The sequence below is a fragment of the Populus alba genome, chromosome 17 (assembly GCF_005239225.2).
Source record: "Populus alba chromosome 17, ASM523922v2, whole genome shotgun sequence".
Lineage (NCBI taxonomy): Eukaryota > Viridiplantae > Streptophyta > Magnoliopsida > Malpighiales > Salicaceae > Populus > Populus alba.
The window spans coordinates 3,204,572-3,230,489 of NC_133300.1; the positions used below are offsets into that span (position 1 = coordinate 3,204,572).

Below are 25,918 nucleotides of genomic sequence, written 5' to 3' on the forward strand. Positions count from 1 at the left end.
TGTATAAAGAAGACAAATTTGGAGGTGGGTTTGGTTTGTTATTGTAGATATTGGAGTGTGGAAGTGAATCACAGAGGTTTTCTATACTGCAAATTTTTGGATGTCATATTACTGGATTGTCCTTGCTGCTCATAGAAAGGAGATGAGTGATGTACTAATTAGACCATGGATGTTGAGATATATGTTTATTGGCTGCTGAAAGCTGATATATCTTGATTTCTTGGTGTGTGCAAGCAGCTATATGTATTGCAGGATTGAAGAAAGTGAGGTTTTGCTCTCTGGGTTATTTCTATCGAAACAGGTAAAATGTTAGGTTTTTCAAGTGTAATTATTGAGTTGTTTTTAGTTATTCAAAAACAAAAACAAAAAAGGCTAAAGAGAGGAAATTGAGCTGTTCTGTTTTGCGAGTAGATAAAAACCAGATGACTGTTTCCCATATTACCATTTTATGTCTGTACCAATTATACTATATTGTTTACAATAATGGCCATTCACAGCTGATTTGATGAGCATTGAGTCATGCAGCCCACATTCTCTGGTAAGCTTCCTTGAAGTTGAATTCCTACATGTTGTCTGAATACTTTCTTTTCTATCGATGATTTACGTCTTTCATATTCTCATTTCTTGCCAAAAATTCTCAATGATTTCCAAACCTCTGCTCATAACATGCCTCAGCCTTAGAAGCCAAATCATTCCTGCATGAGTTCACATCACTCGCTAGCAATCTTAGTACCACTTCCAACCTCTCGTTTTCACTATCGAACTGCAAGTTGGCTAGTAATTAGAAAGACTGTCATACCTTTATCTTCAGTAAGGGCACATTAATGTTAAAATCTTACCATAAAATCAGGATTTGTCAGTTCTTCTGGTGCTAGCATAAACTTGATAACATACACACCACAATCATGTCTGCACATAAAGAAATCATGTCAATTGATGTGGGTTACAGTATTTTAAAGGTACTCAACAATATGTAACCTAACTACTCAATATATTGTGGATCATAAATATATATGTACCCATTTTGTTGCTGTGGGACATTCGATGGTCTTTCCACTCTGAAATCTGTGAAGGACCAAACTTTTTGGTAGTTCTGATCTATATCATCTTTGAAAAGGGCGTCCAGGCTAACCAACTGGTTTGTGAAAATGTTTTGGCATGAAAAAATTCATAAAGCCCATCAGTACAGTGGTTAACTAAGATAGCTCATAAAGTATGCAGCCATTTACCAAGTTATGCAGTCGCCTGTCAACCCAATCACTCTGACATGATGCAGCTAATGAATCCCATATCTCAACAACTTGCTTTTTCAATTGTAGTACAAATAGAAAGAAATGCCTTCTTTCGTTGTCAAACACAGGAACAAACGCCTGCAAATATAGTTTTCACAGCATAACTAAGCATGGGATGCATTAATTGGACTAAAGAAAACCAAACTTCACCTTTTCACAACACAAAAGATCTGACATGTAGTTTTCCTTCATCCTGTGCTTTTTCGCGAAAGAAATACACTTGGATGGATCATCTGCATTCGCCTGTACAACACATCAGTATAAGGAAATTGTGTTTTTTCATGTAGTGGACTTGTAAAATTGAACAGAATAAGATGTCAATTGTACAAATATGATCTTGGAACCTACCGCAAAAACAATTGGCAGATACCTATTTACAGAATCTTCCATCTTCCTCTTAACTAAAGTCATGGCATCAGATATAGTAGAAAGGACGTTATCATCAAGCCAGGTCTCTGGTCTCAGAGAGTATAGTTCCTTCCGAGATAAATGATAATTATTGCATTGGACAATAGTCTCGCTAGCAGAAACAGGCACAAAATATGTCAACTAGTGAGCTTAAATGCATTCAGCTAAGCAAACTATAACTTGGGGGGAAAGAATCTCACCTCTCACTCAGTGAGGAATCAAAGACATATTGGATTAACTTTAAGTCCTCTGGACTGGTAGGTTTGCTCACTGTAAACGGACCAGCCAAATATTTGGACATTTGCTTCCCAGGTGAGTCAAATCTCACATCTGTGGAGACCAGAGAAGAACCAGGCTTCCCTTCCTTGCTACTGCAAATATGAAAGACAAAAACAAATTGAGAAAAATGATAATCCCATAAAATGTGAACATTCAATTACGCGCGATGACAACTATAGTTACAACAGAACAATCTCATTCACATGTTGTAATCTCATAGGACATGTGCATTAACCTTCAAAGACAATCTGGTTAAACAAATCGATACTGTAATTAAAATTACAAGGTTGCAACAGTAAGCTTAAGAAATGCAAATCAATCTTAGTATAGTTGATCTTGTTAATAATCATCACAATGGAAGTGAGGGACTTTTTCTTTCTACACTTTGCAGATCAAATTTCATGAATCAAATAATAGTAGAAAACAAAAGGAAAATGATTTTCAGAAACTTAGGAAACAAATCATTTTGAAATTACTTGTCTTTATACACCGACCTATTATACAATATACTGAAAGGGATCAGTGTTCCAATTACTGTTTACATAGATACAAAACACTATGGATTAGAGCAATGTAATGATAGAGTTGCCCTTACCACAGAGAGTTGCAAGGACAATAGGGGGTGGGCTAGTCTTTTTTTGTGGGATGCATATGTCATTGAAGGGATGGTTGAGGAGAAAATGAGAAAATAGTCAGTTCTAATTATTTGTGTTATAAATATTATTACAAAATATTCATATAAAAAAATATTATAATTTGTTTTTGAAAAATTATAACTCAAAGTATTCATATAAAAAAATATTATTATTTGTGTTATAAATATTATTGGATTTCTTGATATAATTATTTGTGTTATAACTATCATTATTTTTATTATAATATTTTTATTATAATTAACAATATTATAATTAAAAATATTATTATTATAATTAACAATATTATAATTAAAAATATTATTATTTGTATTATAAATATTTTTATTATAATTAATATTACAAATAAAATAATTAAAAAATTAAAAAAACATTATTATTATTATTAAATTTTAAAAATAGTATCATTACTATTGAAGAAAAACCATCATTTTTTTAAAAAATTAAAAAATATAAGAATTTGAGCAAACAAGTTAAATATTATTGTTAGGTCTCATGTTGCAGCCAAATTTTATATTCTTGAGTTTAACATTACAATAAATCCTAACATTTTTAAATTTTAAATTTTTTTTTATAAAAATAAAAGATTGATTCTGCGGTGTAGCACCGACCACATAACTAATAATAAACTAAACAAAGAACTTACTTGTTTTCGAGGCTTTCCAACCAGTCCTGTCCACATATAAAAGCCTCTAAGATCTCTGGCCGCAAACCATTGAATGATGGATTCACCTTTGTAGATTCACCGCTGATAGTAGACTTTGATAGAATAGCTGATATTGGAATCGCTAAGAAATCACGAGCCATTTTACCAAGTGTAGAAAATCTTGGAGCATTGACTCGCCACCAAGCTAATACATCTGAAACCTTATCCCGGTTTTCCACAGGCTCTCCTAAATACCGATCAAGATCAGATTTTAGCGGATCAACCTTAAGCCACTCGCAGAATCCCAAGAACTTACCATCAGAATCCAGATCATATGATGGCAAACAACTGATGTCGCTGGCAGTGTCATTCGCATAACTGTTGTACATACATGTAAGTTTGCTACGAAATTCCTGCAAGTATTTGCTCGCATCACTGCCATACATCAGCAAAAACCCATACTGCACAAATTTAAGTTTACAGCGCGGGTCGAGTACTAATAGGATTCCAAATGCAAAACTCCATTCACTCCAATGCCTATCAAGATTCACCTTCATTCTCTTCGCCATTGAACAAACATATGCATGCTCACTCTTTTCCCACGAAAGCAAGTTCTTGTATATATAGCAAACATCGAGGAAGCATGCATCTATGCTTGGTGAAGAACTGCCTAAAGATTTGTGGATCACTTTTAAACACCCACATACAATCATCGCCATCTTCCACTCCTCTGCAGATGGATTCACCTTAAAATCAAAATCAACTTGCTCGAGTTGAGTAAGAGCTTCTCTTAATTCCAATGCACTCCTGAGCATGACAAACGTGGTCTCCCATCTGGTAGGATCATCATGAGAGGCTGCTTTCATATCTTGCAATTTCACATGATTAGTTGCTTTCTGAAACTTATCTTGGTTACTTGGTGTTGCATTCACATATTCAATACAGCCCCTAATCTTGTTAAGCACATCTTTTATCTCATAAAACCCATCTCGAGCAAGAAGTTCAAGAGTTTGTGCGTAGCAAGAAAAACATAGTAACTCCCCATTCATATGTGGGAATTGACTGAGAAGCTTACTTCTGAATTCTCTAGTCATTTGACTGTTTGGTGGAGCAATTTCTGCAAACATGAACTGCACTTTCTTAATGATGTTCCACTCCACAAGCACATCTTTCACAGCTTCATTCATATAATCATGTTCTATCATCCTGAAAGCTAAAATCTTCTTATTCATCCTCCATCCATCATCAATAAAATGCATGGTCAAGCAGCAGGACATCTTGTTATCACCGTATGACTGCAAATCAATTGTTAAGCTGAATAGAGATGAGAGATTATCAAGATATTTCATTAGTTTCTCTTTCTCTTGTCTGTAAATAGAAAGAGCATCAGCCTGAACAGTGTCTTGTGAACAGAGTTGAAACTTTGGCTGCAGATCGTAGACAAAAGTTTTGAAGAACTCATTTTGAATCATATCCAATGGAAATCCGAGCTTCATAATCATTCTCACAAAGTTAAGGCGACTCCTTTCTTGATCAAACACGAAATTCCCTCCCAGATCAGAAGGCAATGTATGTTGTTTTGCATCTCTCTGTCTCTTTCTTGAACAACTTTTCAAGTGTTTGTGTAGATTTGAAGTTCCCTTCGTGCTTTCCCCTGGATACTTCTTTTGACATCCTTTACATATGGCCCGTACTGCACCATTTTCTTCTATAACCTTATCGAAATGTTTCCACACTTCAGATACCTTTCGTCGTTTATTATCAGCACGTTCGATGAACATATGACCATCACGATCTGGAGCAGGTTCAATTTTATCATTGTTTTTACTAACTTTCGAGCCTCGTTTCCAGGGGAATGGTTCTTCTGGAAACATTGTCAACCTCCTACAAGTTTGCTGTAGTGTAAGCTTCAGTTTCGCAACCAATTCTTTCTGCTCTGAACTCTCTTTCACGAGGATAGGGAGAAAGAACTCTAATATATAGATACAATCATCACCAGTGCTCCTTAGCAGGATTGCAACCGCAGCATTCAAATTATACTTGCGTGCGTGATGAGCAAGAGGATAGTCCCTTACATGCTTTTCCTTCACATCAGGCTCAAAGGAAGGAAGACGTGCTTTAAAGGCTTGTCCAGCAGCACCTTGCCCTGTGATCAGAAATAGTTGCTCACAAGCATGCACAAAGCCTTGCATCTCCTCATCTGCATAACAAGCTGTACGCTCTATTGCAAGTTGACCTGACCACCAAAAACTTAAATTATATTTTAAAATATCATCATGTCCCCAGGGAATCCATGTCAGAGCAAGTGGCAATCTGTGTGTTTGGCAGACAGCTCTGGTAACATCAGCGATTTCAGTTAAGGCAGCTCTTTGAACCTCATTAAAACCCTGGGAAAAAAATTATATTAGAGAAAGCAAAAGACAACCTAATTTTGCATAGAAAAAACTGTAAGGTACTACTGATACATACCTGAGGACGAGGTCGAGGTAATCTGGTCCGTAAATTGGCAGCCTGCAAACAGTTGGGCTTATAAAGAGTTTAAAACACCATCAAATAAGACAAATATGTCTCTTTGCACATATAATTTAATGGCAAAAATAATTTGGATTGAAGTTGTAATAAGGAATGCCTCGTGAGCTCCAATTAAAAGCTTAAAGACTGTTTCACTTCAGAAACACTAGCAAATGCGAACGCTTAAAGATATGCTAAGGAAAACTACTCTCTTTCATCTCTTTCTTATTCTCTTAATTCCTGATTATAATTGTTGGGGCTGTTAGGTTGTTAGAGTTATTGTTGAAATTGTCTTCTAACTGTTTTCTTTCACTATTTACCGTATAAAAAGAAAAGTGGGTTCAATCTCTTTCTAGACTGTTTTCTCTAACTGTCTTCTAGAGTTATTGTGACCATGCGAACGTTGTTTTGTTCCAATCTTATCTTTTTGTAAGTCTTATATTTCAGATAATTTGAGTGAATTGCTTTGTGGTATAGTTTACAACAATAAATTGAGTGCTATTCTCAACAAAATCTGATTGAAAAAAAAATATATATAATGAAAACAAACCTGGAGAGCCTGGGCAACTTTTTCCGTCTCTAAATCAAAATCCTGTTTCTCCTCCATAGTCACAAGCTCCAGCACAGCACAGCAAAGGTTGGGTGATATGTAATTGGGTTGATCAGATTCAATGACCGGAAAGGCAATAATACCCCTTACTCCACAAGAGATGGCATCTGATAGGTGTGCGTATTCATCCGGTCTGTAATAACTTACATTTGAAGTCCATTCTGGAAATTGACGCCCATAACTCCATGCCCGATTCAAAATGTCTCGACGTAAAAACCCTGGCCGACCCTCCAGTTGACGATATTCAAGTAGCGTAGAATTTGGGACGCACAGGTGAGGGTAAGAGAGATTTCCCTGGGCGAATCCACGCTTACCTTCAGCCCAAAATTGTGCCAAAAAAGAACTTCCTAAAGAATCTTTAAGCAACGATAACGCTTTTTCCATCTTTTCCCGTAGTCTTAACATTGCAGGAGGCAAATCATCAACGACGCAAGACAACTGTTCCACATCCATTTGTATTTGGACAATGCTTTTGGCCACAAGTCTTCTCACTCCTCAGATCTTATCACATAGTGGCTGGAAAGTGGAACGATGAGGAGTTGTTAAAGACTTGAAGGAGGTTGACTTGTTGACTTTTGGCACTGTGTCTTAAAACCAACTTATCTTCTGCCCCTTTAAATTTACTGATATTTTTCCTCCATTCTCATAGTTCAATTCTTTTCAATTTCATCCTTGTGCTTTTCTTGACTAAAAAAAAAAGCTTACAAGGTTTTCTTAATTGAGTAATAATCCATGTGACATAGACCTGGCTGAGAATCTCAGGTGCTTACATAGATTAAAGATAGCCATATTAACAATTATATACATGTTTAAAATTGTGATAACGATTATGGTTTCAAATGTTTTTATTTATAAATATATAATAATATATTTTTTTTAAAAAAAAATTATTTTATAATCAACACATTAAAATAATAATAAAATATAAAAAAAATAATTTTTTAATAAATTTTTTTTTGAAAAGCGGTCTCTAAGAATTTTGTCAATCATTGGGTTTTGTTAGCCCTAAATAATTTGTAGAAGAAGTTTGCCCTTATGCCTTGTTTGTTTCCAGGAATTCATTTTCCTGGAAACCACTTTCCCTACTTTTTCATGTTTGGCAAGCATTTGAAAAATTGATCAAAGAAAACTCAATTCCAGTCAACAGAAAAATTAAAACGTTAAAGGAGGAAAGTGTTTTCCTTTTTTTATTCTAAGGAAAACACTTTCCTTTTCTTTACTGACAAAAATTGTTCTGTGTCTCAAAAAAACAAATCCTAAAGACTCTTTCTCTCCCAAATAATTTACGCAGATCAACTGCAAGCATCTCATCTTCTAGGTATTTTTTTTCCTCAAATGTCTTTTTATTTATCTTGTTTTCATCCTCTTTATTTTTAATTTGTTGTTATTATTATGGCATACAGGTAATTTGTTGCTATCACAACGAAGAATTTGTTGAAAGGGCTATAATTTCTTGGCGTGCTCTGAGGAAAACACAGCATCTTCCGCCATTGTTGCTATCACAGCGAAGAATTAACAGAGTCACAGCAAACCGAAACCCATGGGAAGAAAACCCATTCAACCATAGCAAACCGAAGGTGCCCTTCAAGCCCGTTTCCTTCCCAATCTCTTCGCCAGGCAACCCATCCATAGAAAACCATAACCTCTGCATTTTTCCCATAAACCAAACACTGTCAACCCATACACAGCAAACCCAAACCCATTTTTTCCAGAAATCGGGTTTACTGTGTTTTTTTCACAGAAACCAAACAAAACAATTTGTTTGGTTTCTGTGAAAAAAAACACAGCAAACCCATGCTCTGTTTCTCCACCCGATGTGATTTTCCTTCTCTGCTGCTGATATGCGTTCCCTGTGTTTTGTGCATTTCCTGTGCTTTGTTGGCGTGATGTGTGTGCGTTGATGATGCTGTGTTGATGATGAAAGGGGGAATTGATTTCGGTCGAAATCGTGACTGTGAAGAGGTCGATTGATGTTGATGAGTGTGCAGTAGAATGGTTTGGGTAGAAAATAGAAATAGGCAGTGGTCTTATTAGTGGCTATAAGCTAGGTGTTAATTAAATATGCTTTACTGAATGGCTATAAGCTAGGTGTTAATTAAATATGCTTTACTGAATGGTAGATGATGTCCAGTATATTGGTTTCGGTAGAAATCACAGTAATTGTTCAAGAATTGATATGGGTAGAAATATTAGACAATAAAATATTATCTGCGTTGATGATGATGATGATTATACACAGTTAAAAAAAAATTGATTTCTGTAGAAAACTTGAGTCCTTTAATATTTATCCAAAAAACCCATAAAAATATTTTTGTATGTATTTATCTTTTAAAAAATTCTTTATACAAAAAAAAACCCAAAATAATAAAAAAAATTCATCATTATACTTTTCAGATTTCATTTTTTTATTGTAAGTGATTAAATATTTTATATATATTAGATAAACTTGAAAAAAAATTTAATTCATTAATAAATTATTTTCCAGTTCATTTTCCATAACATAACCAAACACTGGAAAGTGTTTTCCAGTTCATTTTCCATAACACTACCAAATATCGGAAAATACTTTCCCGGAATTCACTTTCCAAAAGGAAACCACTTTCCTGCAAACAAACAGAGCCTTAGTTAAAAACAGGCAAGACATAAGATAATTAGGCTCTACCTAGGCTTAGCCCATCAAATTCTCCAATCGAAAGATTGCAAGCCCATAAAAAGTTTGAATGGCCCATATTATGTTATATTGATCACTGGTTATATATAACACCGTGATCCGTTCACTGAATTTCAACACCTTCCAACATGCAAATGTAAGCCTTGTTACGAAGAACAAATACAAACACTGACAGAAAAGATATATGCCATGTAAAGCTCGAGTCTAGTAGCAGAAATTGCAGATTGCAATAACAAGCAGAAACACGGTGATTATCCAGGGTGGAATGGAATTGAAATGGTGATGAAAAACACGGTGGCTGCCAGGAAAACTGCAGCTTTACCCAACACTTTGGATATCAGTAATTTGGTGAAAATAAAGGGCTATTTGAAGTCCTGATGTGAAGCAGGTGCTTATAAGCAACTTTTGCCATCCCTTTTCCTGCTTAGCGTTGACCAGCTCTTCTTCTTGGTTCATGGTGGGAGGTGGTAGCTGCTGTGATTCTAGTTGTCCTGTTCTATGGCAGAGTCGGGACACAGATTCTGGAACTGAAAGAATAAAACCCTTGATAACTCGAGCACCATTCTCCATGGTTTTCCTGTGATGTATGCTATAAAGCTTGAGAAGAGTAGGAAATAATTTATAAGAAACAAAAAAAACTGTCGAGAAAGTATGCTTGTCAAACCTGCTGATATTGCCGCTTATTTATACCAGCAGAAAAGAAAGAGGTGGAATTTGTTGACAATCAGATTCGGAGTGAATGTTGGAGTTTGAGAAAAGTCAATCGGACTTGTAAATGTTTTAAGGTCCGATTAATTGCCAGCTCATTTAAGGTCCGATTGACTTTTCTCAAACTCCTACATTCGGTTGATGACAAGCTCATCTCTTTCTTCGACAAATTAACTCCATCTCAAATAAAGGTCCGATTAATTTTTCTTGTCCAAATAATAATCATATATTGACCTTATCTACTATCTAGGTTGAATTCAATTAACCTATTATTAGGCCCAATAAACCATTCCTATACATGATTTAAGTTGTGATATAAAGTGATTTTATTTTAGACTTGTTAAATCACCTAAAAATTAAAAATTATTTTATTCGCTATTATCTTATAAATAGCACCGGGTAAATTAAAAAGAAAGTAAAGGCGAGTAAAAAATTAAAAAACTAATAAAATCAAGAAAATAAAAAATAATTAAAAAAACTATAAAAATAAAAACTTTTAAACTGATTAGAATATTTTAAAAAAATATTGAATTCAATTTAATTTCGATTTTAATTTTATAAGCCTGAAATAAAAAAAACCTCAATCAAACTGAACCGATTTAGTTAAAAATAAACTGAACCTAACCAAAAAAAATAAAAAAAACAAATCGAACCAAAACAAATCTCATCAGAAAGTCCAAAAAAAACATAAAAAAAACAATAAAGTTTTTTATTTTTAATATAAAATAACCAAATTGAACCAAAATCGAATTGAACATAACCAAAACCAGCCGGTTGGGACCGGTTTTAGTTTAATTTTAGTTTAATTTTTTATATTTTAAAAAAAATTAACTTTATTATTTTTATAGATAAAAATTAAAGCGAGCCAAAAATCATCACCAAATATGATTGTATTGCTTTGGGTACAACAGAGGCTCTGCATCCGATAAAAAAAAAAAATCATGATCTATACTCATTAAATAAAATTATTTAACAGCAATATGGGTAGATTTAGGGATGTGACCCAGAATAGTTCAAAACAAAAAAATTTATACTTAATATGAACTATACTCATTAAATAAAATTATTTAACAGCAATATTAATTATTTTGATTTTTTTTGTACGGTCGCAATTCATGATCTCTATCTTTTTCCCTTTAAATAAAAAATAATAAAATTAAATTTTTTATATTAAAATTAAATTAAAAAGATATAATATACGAAGTTTGAACTTTTTTATAATAAGTTTTAAACTATTATTTTCTTATGGTGTATTTCCTATTGTTATAATCTGTTTTTCAACTTTGTTAGCTAATAAATTTGATTTAATTACTTTGAATTTAGCTTAATAAGCAATTAAAAAGTTTAAGGATAAATGTTTTTTTAAAAAAATCAAAATTTTAAACCATCCAGAGAGTAAACAATGCACGTCTAAAGTATTTTGGCAACATTTTATGTTTTTTATAATAATAATAGTTTTGCTTTTGTAATTTAAATCACTTTGTATACTTTTTTTTTTTCGAAAGCTAATTTTAAATAGGAATCAAATCTCTTTGAACACAAGTAATGAATATTTAGAATATCACATAGTTTTTTAAAAAATATTTTTTATTTTAAAATATATTAAAATAATATTATTTTTTATTTTTTAAAAAATTATTTTTGATATTAATAAATTAAAATAATATAATATAAAAACACTAAAAAATTTTAATTTAAAATAAATAAAAATTTATTTTAAAATTTTTAAAAATATATATATAAAAATAAACAAGTTGAGGTTAGGATAGTTAACCTTCATTGAAATCAGTGCCTTTTTTCTCAAGCTTTATACACGAGCAAAAAACGGCAGTCTTTACTTATATTTAGCTTTATTATGTGCTTATATGTATAAAGAAGACAAATTTGGAGGTGGGTTTGGTGTGTTATTGTAGATATTGGAGTGCGGAAGTGAATCACGGTGGCTTTCTATACTGCAAATTTTTGGATGTCATAGTACTGGACTGTCCTTGCCACTCATAGAAAGGAGGTGAGTGATGTACTAATTAGACCATGGATGTTGAGATATATGTTTATTGGCTGTTGAAAGCTATCTTGATTTCTTGGTGTTTGCAGGCAACTATATGTATTGTAGGATTGAAGAAAGTGAGGTTTTGCTTTCTGGGTTATTTCTGTCGAAACAGGTAAAAGGTTAGGTTTTTCAAGTGTAAGTATTGAGATGTTTTTAGTTATTCAAGAACAAAAAAATGGCTAAAGAGAGTAAATTGAGCTGTTCTGTTTTGCAGGTAGATAAAAATATGTGCAGAAAGAGTGAAACTTTGAAAGATTTGAAGTTATGCAAGTGAGGGAAGATATTAGGAAACGAAGAATTGAGTTCTTTGTATGGTATTCTGATTGAAAAGAGGGGAGAGTATTTTGGTTGGTTATATAACGAACCAAAATGGAGAACCCCTTCTCGTCGAAAGAAATATGGATGGGTTATTGCGCTTGGCCAAGAGCTCAAATAGATAGTGTCCCACCTTTCGATGATTCTCTTAGGAATTCATTGTTGGAGGACCCATTCAACTTTTTTTCAGAGCTTAGGAATTTTGATATGTATGCTGGATGGTGCGACAGCCCGTCAGAATTTTGATAAATTGTTTGTCCTAGAGAGAGAACAAAATGTTGTTCATAAATAAGTTTCCCCCTTTAAGATCCTCTTGTTCCAGCTTATGCAATATATTTGGATTGGAGTCCAGCCTTTAAGTACTCACTCTTGGTATGTTGTTTGATAAATAAGTTCCTTTCCCTCGCCACTATGTTTTAGAACCATAATATGCTGTATTTTGAACAGGAAAATGTTAGATTTATCTATATTTTGGCAATAACTTCGTGGTCTTGCATATTCTGCATCGTTTAAGGATGACAACCAAAATTGTTGCGTATACTATGTCGTTCTCAATGCAATGGATTGACAAGGGTAAGGTCGAGAGCAACTAATTTGCATTTACATATTACTTGGATCATCCTTGAGATTTTCAGATTACATAGACAGGTCCATAGCAGTTTACATTTATATAATATTTACATGGTATATATGAAATGATGAAACAACTCATAGTTTTTAGTTCAACCAGAAATCTCCACAAGAATTGCAGGAGGGGCAAGGCAACCAGATGACTGTTTTTCATATTGCCATTTTATCCCTATACCTATTATACTTTATTGTTTACAATAATGGCCATTCACATCTTATTTGATGAGCGTTGAGTTCCTTTCTCATGGAGCCCACATTCTCTGGTAAGTTTTCTTGAAGTTGAATTCCTATATGTTGTCTGAATACTTTTTTTTCTATCGATGATTTATGTCTTTCATATTCTCATTTCTTATAAAAAATTCTCAATGATTTCCAAACCTTTACTCATAATATGCCTCAACCTTAGAAGCCAAATCATTCCTGCATGAGTTGACATCACTCACTAGCAATCTTAGTACCACTTCCAACCTCTCGGTATCACTGTCGAACTGCATGTTGGCTAGATAATTAGAAACATTGTCATACCTTTATCTTCAGTAAGGGCACATTAATGTTAAAATCTTACCACAAAATCAGGATTTGTCACTTTTTCTAGTACTAGCATAAACTTGATAATATATACACCGCAGTCGTATGTTCGTGTCTAGGAGCAGCAATTGCAGATTGCAATAACAAGCAATGAAATGGGATAAATTATCCAATTAGCCCACTTGACACCATGGGGGAATGGGATTGAAATGGCGATGAAAAACATTGTGGCTGCCAGGAAAACTGCAACTTTATCCAAAACTTTTGCCATTCCATTTCCTGCTTAGCTTGGAACATGTTCATCAGCTCTTCTTCTTGGTTGATGGTGGAAGGTGGTAGTTGCCGTGATGCTAGTTGTCGTGCTCTATGCCAGAGTGGGGACACAGATTCTGGAATGGAAAGAATAAAACCCTTGATAACCTGTGCAACGTTCTCCATGGTTTTCCTGCTAGAAAGCTTGTGGAGACTTGAGAAAAAATTTATAACAAACGCAAAAAAAACAATGAAAATAGTATGGGTCTGCAGAAAATCATTTTGTTGCAACTAAAATTTTTAAATATACTGGATTTTGTCAATTAGGATATATATATATTTTTTACCCTGATGAAACTTCCTGTTCTTGTAGCCTGTAAATGTCCCATGTAAAATATGGAGAGATGAAAACTGATGGAGCAAAGTGTGCCAGAAGAAGCATCCTTTTTAATTATTATCAAAATTAGAAGCCAAGTCAAGTCAAGATTGAACTTCTCTCAAATTTATTCTCTTTTTAGTGATTACATAAAAAGATGGTGATTGAGCTTATAAATTTAGGCAGGACAATCCAAATGCACTTGAGATTCTCAGCCACGTCTATCTCATATGGATCATTACTCAATTAAAGAAAACCTTGTCAGCGTTTTTACATATCAAATGACATTCAAAATGTCCACGTACAAGTAAAATTTTGAATGTCATTATAGTGGGAAGAACGGCGATAAAGAAATTGGTGATAAAGAAATTTGGAATTGGTGAAATGAGGTGTTGTATTTGCAGTCACCAATTCCAAATTTCAAAGAGAATTGGTGATAAAGAAATTTGGAATTGGTGATAAAAACCACGGTGGCTGGCCAACACTTTGGATGTCCTCGGAAACTTGGTGGGGTTGATAAAAAAATTCCCTCGAGTATATATAGTAAAATTTACAACTTTGCCCAAGCCCCTCGAGTATATATATAGCCACAATTCTTGCAAGCAGTGTTCATATTCAAACCCCCACAAAGCAAACAACAAAGCCTGGTGAAACAAGATAGACCCAAGATCAAATTAATGAAGAGCTGAGGAAAGAACTGCACTTTCTGTATACCATAAGTATTCTTGCAAATAAAGCTGAATATTCAGGTGATTCTCGATATGTTTCTTTTTTACCACAATAATTTAAGGTTTTTTGCATTTTTTCCTGTGTGCAAATTCTCTCTGAGCTTTTGAGTTAATTTGTAGACTTTGAAGCTTTAGTGCTGCTAGTATTTATTCTTTAAAGTATTTTTTTTATTTAAAAATAAATTAAATTATATTTTTTAAAGAATTTTTTATTTTAAAAATAAAAAAATTAAATTTCCTTAAAAATATTTTTAAAATGAAAAGCAAAAATCTTAAATTAAAAAAAGAAAAACTATTATAAATTATATATATATAAAAAAAAACTTTTATAAAGGTATTACAAGCATACTATTCCGACAGTTATTTTCGTTTCTTATAAATTATTTCCCAGTCTTCTCAAGCTTTATAGCATACAGCACAGGAAAACCGTGGAGAATGGCTCGAGTTATCAAGGGTTTTATTCTTTCAATTCCAGAATTTGTGTCCCGACTCTGGCATGGAGCAGGACAATTAGAATCACAGCAGCTACCACCTCCCACCATGAACCAAGAAGAAGAGCTGGTCAACATGTTCCATGCTAGGCAGGAAATGGAATGGCAAAAGATGCTTATAAGCATCTGCTTCACATCAGGACTTGAAATAGCCCTTCATTTTCACCAACCTACTCATTCCAAACTCGATTCCTTGCATTTAGTCTGTATCCTTGTTGCATTTATCTTTTCTTGCCTCTTTGTTTCACATTTTATCAACCCCACCAAGTTTCCGAGGACATCCAAAGTGTTGGGTAAAGTTGCAGTTTTCCTGGCAGCCACCGTGTTTTTCATTACCATTTCAAGGGGCATAAATTGTTTGTCCTGGAGAGAGAACATAATGTTGTTCATAAATAAGTTTCTCCCTTTAAGATCCTCTTGTTCCCTTTAAGTACTCCCAATGGCATAGGCAGAGTATTTTAATTGGGAGAGCAAATTAATTAACAAATACTATATTATATAGATATGAGTTAAAAATCAATTTGAAACAAATATACTAACTCACATAAAACAAAATTAATTTAAAAATATTTTTAAAATAAAAAAACTTACATTATAATTATTCTCTTTAAATTTTCATAATAATAAAATTCATTTCAGTTATATAATAATTATAAAATCTTCCATATGAAATTCATAAATAAATAAACATTAATTCATCAAAACTCATTTCACATCCTATTACCATGTAGTATGTTGTACATAATACATGGATATAGATAAGGATTGATAGTTTAAATCTATCATGATAAATCATTTTTTAAAAATAAAAAAATAGTTTTTTTCTTTTCTTTTTTAAGAAAAAACCAACATTTAATTTTGCAAATATCAATATTTACTCACTGATAATAATTAAAATGTTTGTTTGTTTATCTCGTGAAAAAATTTAATGTCATACCATAACCAATTCAATTAAAAATAATATAATTTTTAATTAATTTAAAATAATCAAATCAATTTCTAACCTACCAAGTCGGGAAGAATGTCAAAACCACGTGGCTCACCATATAGGGAAGAATCAGTGGCGGAGCCAGAGCTTTTTCTATGAGGGGACAAATTAATAATAAATATTATAACTTTTAATATGATTTTTTTTTTAACTTAATTGAGTTACATAACTTTAAGTTTTGAATGATTATTCATCCTCAAGGATTTACACTTGAAATACTTTTACAGTGACGTGTTAATTTAATTAATAAACTTAGTGATTTTATTATTATCATTAATATCTTCATAATAATTAACACAATAATAAAGTCAGTTGAGTTGCATAATAATTCTAAATCTTTCATATGATATTCATATTAAAATACACATCAATTTTATAAAAACTCATTTCAATTATATATATATATATATATAATAAGTATGTTGATTAAATTATACCTAATCATTTCTAGACATTTAAATTATTTCTACACACACACAAAAGTTGTATAAACTCACTAAGTCAAATATATGAAACAAGTTTTAATATTATACTCTAGTTTCAAATAAGAGAAAATACTAAGAGAGAGAAAGTTTAACTTATGGGATTTAAATCCATACCCTCTTCTAACTCCAAGCATCTCGTTAACAATTAATTACAAATAAATTTGTGATATAAAATGACAATTAAGATATTTACATTGTAAATTAAGAAACCCCAATTAAATAATTAATCCATAATTATAGTGAACTAAGAGACCTTAGTTAAATAATTTTAATAATTTACTCTGTCAATACAAGAGATGCAAAAAATAGTGATTTTATATGAACATTAATTTATTTATTTATAATAAAAAAAATATTTAATTTAAAAAATTCAAACATTTATTTTGAATATATTTGAATACATTCATATCAAAATCCCTAAATTATCATAAACTCTAAATATCTTTAATAATTAATTATAAAAAAATAAAATTAAAATTAAATAATGAAATAAATAATAATAATAAAATCTTACCTAAAGTATAAAGCAAAAGAAGTTACTGGACTTGAAAAAACAATTTACGTAAGAAAAAGAAGCAGGCAATAACAACTTAAAAGAAAAAAAAAAACTCTATGTTAATTAGTAAAAAAAACAAAAAAAAAAAGGAAAAAATTTAAGTAAATGAGCTGGAAATATATATTATATATTATATATTAAAATATAATTTCCACGTATCCGCCGTTTTGGAGTATATATACCCCCCCCCCCAATCGACAAGAGCATTTGCAATTGTAACGCTAAAGCTGAACATTCAGGTGATTCTCGATCTGTTTCTTTTTTACAACAATAATTTAAGGCTTTTTGCATTTTTTCCTGTGTGCAAATTCTCTCTGAGCTCCTGAGTTAATTTGTTTCTCTTTGTGAAAAAACTAAAAAAGAAGAAGAGAGAGGATTTACCATTGTTTATCTACGATGACGAGTGGTTAAAGACTTGAAGGAGGTTTCCTTGTTGACTTTTGACACTGTGTCTTAAAACTAACTTATCTTCTGCCCCTTTAAATTTACTGATATTTTCCCTCCATTCTCATAGTTTAATTCTTTTCAATTTCATCCTTGTGCTTTTCTGGAACTAAAAAAAAAAGAAGCATACAAGGTTTTCTTAATTGAGTAATAATCCATATGACACATACCTGACCGAGAATCTCAAGTGCATTTGGATTGTCTGTCTAAATTTTAAAGCTCAATCACCATCTTGTTATGTAATCATTGAAAATAAATTCCATGTTATAATGGCTTGTGGGTCTAGAAAATAAAATATAGAGGAGTATCAATGGATTATTGCATGAACACATACTAAGAAAACTAACCTTGTGCTTTATTAATGACAGCTTGTTGATTTCTTGGAGGAAAAAAAGCAAGGAAATTTCTCAAGCGTGTATTGGTATTGAGCTGGAATTTGGAGCGCTAATTTCGTGGTAGTTGTGACAACTGGGTCCAACGCGTTAATGTTAGTGAGGTCCTCCATTATTGTACTTGTCTTGGACCGTTTTCTCTGCGCTTTTACTTTAAAATTTATACAAAACAGTTACACAATATTTTTTTTTTTAACTTTTTAAATATTAAAAAAATTATTCTACTACTATTCTCCATGGTTAATATATTTTATTTTCACCTCACATAATAGATGCATTTGACTCACGAAATTTTATATTAAGTTTTCATGTTTCTAACATATAACATGTTAGAATATTTTTTTTTGTAGAGTTTTATTCTCAGGTTTTACAACATAGATATTGCTAAAAATGAGTAAAGACTTACTAATTGCACTGGACTCCTATAATATGATTAACTCCTATAATATGTTGCCTCTCGACTGAGTTACATTAATTAAAAAAGGTAAGGCAACTATGGTTTGGAAGGATTTGTCAAAAATAAATTTTAAAAAAATAAATATAATTTTTGAAGGTTAAGAATGGCCCATACTAACAATTAAATACATGTTTAATATTATAGTAGCGATTACGGTTTAAAATGTTTTTCGTTTATAAATATATTAAAATATTTTTTTATTTAAAAAAAATTATTTTATAATCATCACATTAAAATAATATGAAAATATAAAAAATAATTTTTAATAAAAAAATAAAATAAAATTTGAGAAGCGATCTCTAAGAATTTTGTAAATCATTGGGTTTTGTTAGCCCTAAATAATTTGTAGAAGTTTGCTCTTAGTTAAAAACAGGCAAGACATAAGATAATCAGGCCCTATCTAGGCTCTACCTAAACTTAGCCCATCAAATTCTCCAAGATGCAAGCCCATAAAAAATTTGAATGGCCCATATTATGTTATATTGATCACTGGTTATATATAACACCGTGATCCGTTCACTGAATTTCAACAACTTCCAACATGCAAATATAAGCCTTATTACGAAGAACAAATAAAAACACTGACAAAAAAATATATATGCCATGTAAAGCTAGTGTCTAGTAGCAGAAATTGCAGATTGCAAGAACAAGCAACGGAATGGCGTAGATTATCCAGGGGGGAATGGGATTGAAATGGTGATGAAAAACACGGTGGCTGCCAGGAAAACTGCAGCTTTACCCAACACTTTGGATGTCATCGCAAATTTGGTGGGCTTGATAAAATGTGAAACAATAATTATTTCCCAAGCAAACTTGGTGGGCTTTACCCAATATGAGATTTCGAAAGTAGAAAAAACAATAATTTTGACTTCAAACTCGATATGCTAAGGAAAGCTACTTTCTTTCATCTTTTTCTTAAATCATCATCGACGGAAGACCATGGTTGTGTTCAACCATGGTTAAAAATTGTGCGTTCACCCAAGTAACCTCCCATGGGCCCACGCACAACCATGGTAAACCCTCGAGTTTATAAACTATATATAGCCACAATACTTGCAAGCAGTATTCATATTCAAACCCCCACAAAGCAAACAACAAAGCCTGGTGAAACAAGATTGACCCAAAATCAAATTAATGAAGAGCTGAGGAAAGAACTGCACTTACTGTATACCATAAGTATTCTTGCATATAAACCTGAATATTCAGGTGATTCTCGATCTGTTTCTTTTTTACAAGAATATTCAGGTTGATTTTTTTTTTGCCTGATTTACCATTGTTTCTCTACGTTTCTCCATTTTCTTAGTTCTTTTCTCTGTGTACATCATTATTACATTCTCCATTCTTCACTTGTAGACTTTGAAGCTTTTCTGCTGCCAGTATTTATTCATATTTTTTTTATTTAAAAATAAATTAAAATATATTTTTTAAAGAATTTATTTTTGATATAAAAAATAAAAATAAAAAAATCAATTTCCTTAAAAATAATTTTAAATCGAAAAGTAAAATCTCAAAAAAAAAAAAAAAAACTATTATAAATTATATAAAAAAAACTATTATAAACTATTCCGACAGTTTTTTTCGTTTCTTATGGATTATTTCCTAATCTTCTCAAGTTTTACAGCATACAGCACAGGAAACTCATGGGGAATGGTGCTTCCGTTATCAAAGGTTTTATTCTTCCAATTCCAGAACCTGTGTCCCGACTCTGGCATAAAGCACGACAACTAGCATCACAGCAGCTAACACTTCTCGGAGAAGATCTGGTCGACAATCCCCATGATGAGCGGGAAAAGGAATGGCAAAAGGTGCTTATAACCACTTGCTTCACAATAGCCCTTTTTTTTAACCAAATTACTGATTCCAAACTCGATTCCATGCATTTAGTCTGTATCCTTGTTGCAATTCTCTTTTCTTGCCTCTTTGTTTCACATTTTATCAACCCCGCGAAGTTTCCGAGGACATCCAAAGTGTTGGGAAAAGTTGCAGTTTTATGGGCAGCCACCGTGTTTTTCATCACCATTTCAATCCCATTCCCCCCTGGTGTCAAGTGGGTCATTTGGATAATCTATGCCATTTCGTTGCTTGTTATTGCAATCTGCAATTTCTGCTACTAGACACGAGCGTCACATGGCATATTTTTTTTTCTGTCAATGTTTGTATTTGCATGTTGAAATTCAGTGCAATCACGTTATTATGTATAATCATTGATCAATACAGCATAATATTGATGGAAATGAATTAAACTTAAACAATACAGTTTACGTAAAGAAAAAGGAAACAGATTTAAGATGGCAGAGTTGAGTAGAAAGATCAATAAATTTCATTAACTTCAAATGCCTATATATAGGCTTACATAGAACTTGAAATGCATTAGAACTCTCAACAAACTTGAGAGATTATTGGAATTGAAATCCTAGACTAAGCAGAATATTTCTGCTGCAAATCCTGAAGGAGATAAACTGTTACAGAATTCAAATATGAAAAACTGATCTTAATTCTATCTTTCTAAAGGCAAAATCTCATAATTTCTAACACTCCTCCTTGAGACTTGCCTTAGACAAACCAAGTTTCATCCTTAGAAATTCCAGTCTTGATCTAGGAAGAGCTTTAGTCATTATATCAGCAAGTTGAACATCTGTTGGACAGTAGTGTAGCTTTATAAGCTTGTTCTTCTCAGCTTCTCTTATAGAATGAAACTTCACATTGATGTGCTTGGTTCTGCCATGTTGAACCGGATTTAGAGCAATAGCAATGGCAGATTTATTGTCACAATGAAGCTCAGTTTGTGAGCTTTGTTCTTGACCCAAATCAGCAAGCAATTTGTTCAACCAAATTGCTTGATTTGCAGCAGCTGCCATGGAGATATACTCTGCTTCAGCTGTTGATTGTGCCACCACCTCTTGCTTCTTTGCATTCCAACAGATTGCACCTGAACCAATATTAAAAACATATCCAGAGGTGCTCTTCATGTCATCAACACTCCCTGCCCAGTCACTGTCTGCATAACCAATCAGATTTACTCCTCCTGTCTTCAAATACCAGATGCCAAGATCAGTTGTTCCTCTGATGTACTTCAACACTCTTTTAGCAATTCCCATGTGAATGTTGCTAGGTGAGTTCATAAACCTTGACAGCAAACCAGCTGGAAACATTAAGTCAGGTCTAGTTGCTGTCAAGTATAGCAAACTGCCCACTAGGCTTCTAAATCCAGAGGGATCTTCAAGTTTCTCACCATCATTCTTTGAAACTTTCTCATTTTGTGCTAAAGGAGTTGCTACTTCTTTGCATGACTCAAGCTTGAACTTCTTGAGTAAATCAACAGCATACTTCCTTTGTGAAAACAAAAATACCCGAACTACATTGATGTATTTCCATTCCAAGAAAAGTAGTTCATAATGCCAAGATCAGACATTTCAAAAACATCTTGCATTTCAGTTTTGAACTCTTCCAGCAACTTTGCATTGCTTCCAGTAACTAGCATGTCATCTACATAGAGTGATATCACCAGCTGCAAACCATCTTCATCTTGTTTCAGATATAGGGTAGCTTCATTTTCACTTCTTTTGAATCCTAGTTGAATCAAATGAGTATCAATCCTGCTGTACCAAGCCCTTGGTGCTTGTTTCAAACCATAAAGAGCTTTGTGTAGTTTGTAAACTTTGTGTTCATCACCAGCAACAACAAAGCCTTCTGGTTGCTGAACATAAATTTCCTCAAGTAGTATACCATTTAGAAAAGCAGACTTCACATCTAAATGATAAACTTTCCATCCTTTTTGTCCCGCAAGAGCAAGTAGGAGTCTTATAGTGTCATGCCTAGCTACTGGTGCAAAAGTATCTCCATAATCCACTCCAGCAACTTGAGCAAAAACCTTTAACAACCAATCTAGCCTTGTGTTTGAAGATTGAACCATCTGGATTGAATTTGGTTCTGAAAATCCACTTCACTCCAATTGCCTTTTTATCTCCAGGAATTTCAGTCAATCTCCAAGTCCCATTTCTTTCAATGGAATCAATTTCTGATTTCATTGCTTCAATCCAAGCTGGATCTCCTGCAGCTTCAGAGTAATTTGTAGGCTCAGCATGTACAAGGTTACATCTTTCATACACATCAGACAGTTGTCTAACCTTAAGTACTGTTGTATCTGAAGTTGCTTCAATGGCTTGTTGATCTTCATCATCAATACTTTGTACTGGTGATTCAAGGGCAGCTGTGATAGTCTGTTGAACTTCTTTTAAGTCCCAATTCCAGCAGGCATTTTCATCAAATTGCACATCTCTGCTGACCTGAATTTTGGCTGAATTCAGATTGAAAACTCTGTAACCTTTTGATTCTGTTGCATATCCCACAAGAATCCCTTTTTCTGCTCTAGCATCCAGTTTTCCTCTTTTGGCAGATGGAACATGAAAATAGCACAATGATCCAAACACTTTTAAATGTTTGGCAGTAGGCCGGACTCCAGACCATGCCTCCAATGGTGTTTTGTTTTGAACAGACTTGGTTGGAAGTCTATTAAGCAGGTATACTGAAGTATTTACTGCTTCAGCCCATAGAAACCTTGGCAACTTCTTTTCAAACAATATACATCTGGACATCTCCATCACTGTTCTATTCTTCCTTTCAGAAACTCCATTCTGCTGTGGAGAGTAAGGAGTCGTCAGCTGGTGCACAATTCCAGCTTCTGAACAAAAGGCATTAAACTCCTTCGAAATATACTCTCCACCATTATCAGTTCTCAACACTTTGATCTTCTGACCACTTTGAGTTTCAGCCATGCTTTTGAAGTTTTTGAACATAGATAAAGCTTGTGACTTGTTTTCCAGAAAATAAACCCAAGTCATTCTGCTATAGTCATCAATGAATAATATAAAATACACATTATTATTCAAAGAAGCTGTGCTCATAGGTCCACATATGTCTGAGTGAACCAGCTCCAGCATGTGTGTTGCCCTTTTGGATATACCTTTAGGAAATGGTTGTCGATGCTGCTTTCCCAGTTCACAACTTCCACATGTATGAGCAGTAACATGTATTGCAGACATGTTTTCTACCATTCCAGTATCATACAGCAACTTTAATGAATTAAGATTGTAATGACCGAATCTTTTGTGCCAAAGAATGCTTTCATCAATCTTTGCACTAAACACATGTCCATTAACAGCATCAAGCTTCAAATAGAAGCTATTACCATCCATCTTGATTTTTGCTATCTCTGAATTATGTGTATCAGTGATAAAACAAAATTTCTCTTTAAAAGAGACTTCATAACCATTCTTAAGCATTTGTGCAACACTAAGGAGATTCTGATCTAGTTCAGGAATGTAAAGAACATTTGTGATGGTTTTAATACCTCTATTTGTGCTGACTGCAATAGTTCCTTTCCCCTTAGCTTGCACAATATCTCCATTTCCCAGCTTAATCTTCGGTTGAACTGATCTGTCAATAGAGGAGAAAATTGACAGAAATTTGGACATGTGACTTGTGCAGCCACTGTCTATAAGCCATGTATTCTGTTCAGAGGTATTGCTAGCTTGTGTTGCAACAAACAAATGCTCCTCCTCATCTTTGCTTTCTTCAGAAACATTTGCTTGTTGTTGTATTTGTTGCTGAGGTTGCTTCTTCTTGATTCTGCAATATTTCTCACTGTGACCGAGATTATTACAGAATAAACATTGAAGATAAGCTTTCCCCTTAAACCAGCAATCTTTCTCAGTATGGTTAGTTCTTCTGCAATAAGAACATGGTGAGAAAGTCTGTCTTTTTGAAGGTATACTTGATTTCCTTTTAGCATACTTGACAGGTTTGTTTCTTGGTAGATTACCAGCACTCCTTTCCCTGTTGTTTGCTTGGAAAGCCCCTTCAACTGCCTCATCATCTCTCATATGAACTCTTTGCTCCTGAATATGAAGTTTGCTAATTAACTCAGCAATAGTCAGACTTTGCAGATCGCAAGATTCTTCTATTGCTGAGATTTTAGCTTCAAACTTTTGAGGAACAGACATCATAAGTTTTTCTACTACCTTATGATCTTCAAATGTGTTTCCAAGAAGCCTCATTTGATTTACAACATCCATTAATCTGCCAGAATAATCTTTGACAGATTCATTGTCTTTCATCTTCATCAACTCAAATTCCCTCTTAAATGCAAGAAGTTTAACTGCTTTGACTTTGCTGCTGCCTTCAAATTCAACTTGAAGCTTATCCCATACCTGTTTTGGTGTTTCCAGATTCATAATTTTTGTGAAAATATGATCTGCAAGACCAGAATGAAGACAGGTAATGGCTTTGTCCTTCTTGAGTTTTTCTTCTTCATGTGCTTTCATTTGAGCAATTGTAGGATTTGCATTCAATGGTGGAGGATCAGAATCGGTTGCCACAACATTCCATAAGCCATGAGATCTTAGATAAAATCTCATTTTGACAGCCCAAATATGATAGAGTTCTCCACTAAAAAATTGGAATTGCAGATACAATATTGTTTGAAGAAGACATTGACAAAAAACAGAAAGAAAATAACTCTCAAGTGTTTCGCTCACCCTCTCTGTGTTTGCCTCACCTTCTCTTATTGTTATCACTCAAAAGAAAGAAAAATTTGTTTGCCCCACAGCCCGTAGGATCTATTTGCTCTGATACCACTGATGGAAATGAATTAAACTTAAACAATACAGTTTACGTAAAGAAAAAGGAAACAGATTTAAGATGGCAGAGTTGAGTAGAAAGATCAATAAATTTCATTAACTTCAAATGCCTATATATAGGCTTACATAGAACTTGAAATGCATTAGAACTCTCAACAAACTTGAGAGATTATTGGAATTGAAATCCTAGACTAAGCAGAATATTTCTGCTGCAAATCCTGAAGGAGATAAACTGTTACAGAATTCAAATATGAAAAACTGATCTTAATTCTATCTTTCTAAAGGCAAAATCTCATAATTCTAACAAATATGGGCCTTTCAAACTTCTTATGTAGGATCTATGAGCTAAGAATGTAGAAAGGACGTTATCATCAATGCAGGTCTATGGTCTCATGGGGCATAATTCCCGCCGAGTTAAATAATAATTATTGCATTGAACAACAATCTCACTAGCAGAAACAAGTATAGAACAGGTGAACTTAAAATCGTTCAGCTAAGCAAACAAGAACTCTTGGAAAAAATTCTGACCTCCCATTCAGCACGTATTGGATTAACTTCAAATCCTCTGGACTCATAGGTTTACCCAGTGTAAACGGACCAACCGGATATTTAAACTTTTGCTTCACAAGTGAGTCAGATCTCACATTTAAGGAGACCAGGAAAGAACCAGAAATCCATTCCTTGCTCCTGCAAATATGGATGACAAGAAGAAATTGAGAAAAATGATCATCCCATAAAATGTCAACATTTTATCGAAATTGTTACAACAGAACAATCACGTTCACATGTTGTCAACGAGTAAGACATATG

At 33.2% G+C, this 25,918-nt stretch overlaps 2 protein-coding genes and 1 long non-coding RNA gene across 5 annotated transcripts in view; 1 reads left to right on the plus strand and 2 right to left on the minus strand.

Moving 5' to 3' along the window:
- The window catches only part of LOC118027842 (uncharacterized), a 165,043-nt gene that overhangs the window by 90,517 nt on the left and 48,608 nt on the right, over window positions 1-25,918 (minus strand). The window lies entirely within an intron of this gene.
- On the minus strand, window positions 409-6,897 carry LOC118027846 (zinc finger BED domain-containing protein RICESLEEPER 1-like). Of its 2 annotated transcripts, XM_073405589.1 has the most exons (10): window positions 6,340-6,867; window positions 5,748-5,789; window positions 3,279-5,665; window positions 1,901-2,071; window positions 1,641-1,812; window positions 1,443-1,535; window positions 1,230-1,370; window positions 1,020-1,135; window positions 840-909; window positions 409-763 (listed from the first exon to the last, which is right to left on the minus strand). In XM_073405589.1, exons 1-10 carry the CDS (start codon window positions 6,850-6,852, stop codon window positions 638-640), a joined length of 3,831 nt encoding a protein of 1,276 aa, XP_073261690.1. In that variant the 5' UTR covers window positions 6,853-6,867; the 3' UTR covers window positions 409-637. The 2 variants fall into 2 exon arrangements, with proteins under 2 accessions (XP_073261690.1, XP_034887227.2); XM_035031336.2 differs by lacking the exons at window positions 409-763; window positions 840-909; window positions 1,020-1,135; window positions 1,641-1,812 and having other exon boundaries at window positions 1,236-1,370; window positions 6,340-6,897.
- Window positions 11,566-12,375, plus strand: LOC118027852 (uncharacterized). The gene is made up of 3 exons (XR_004683901.2): window positions 11,566-11,786; window positions 11,873-11,940; window positions 12,043-12,375. It is a non-coding gene; the product is annotated as an uncharacterized lncRNA (long non-coding RNA).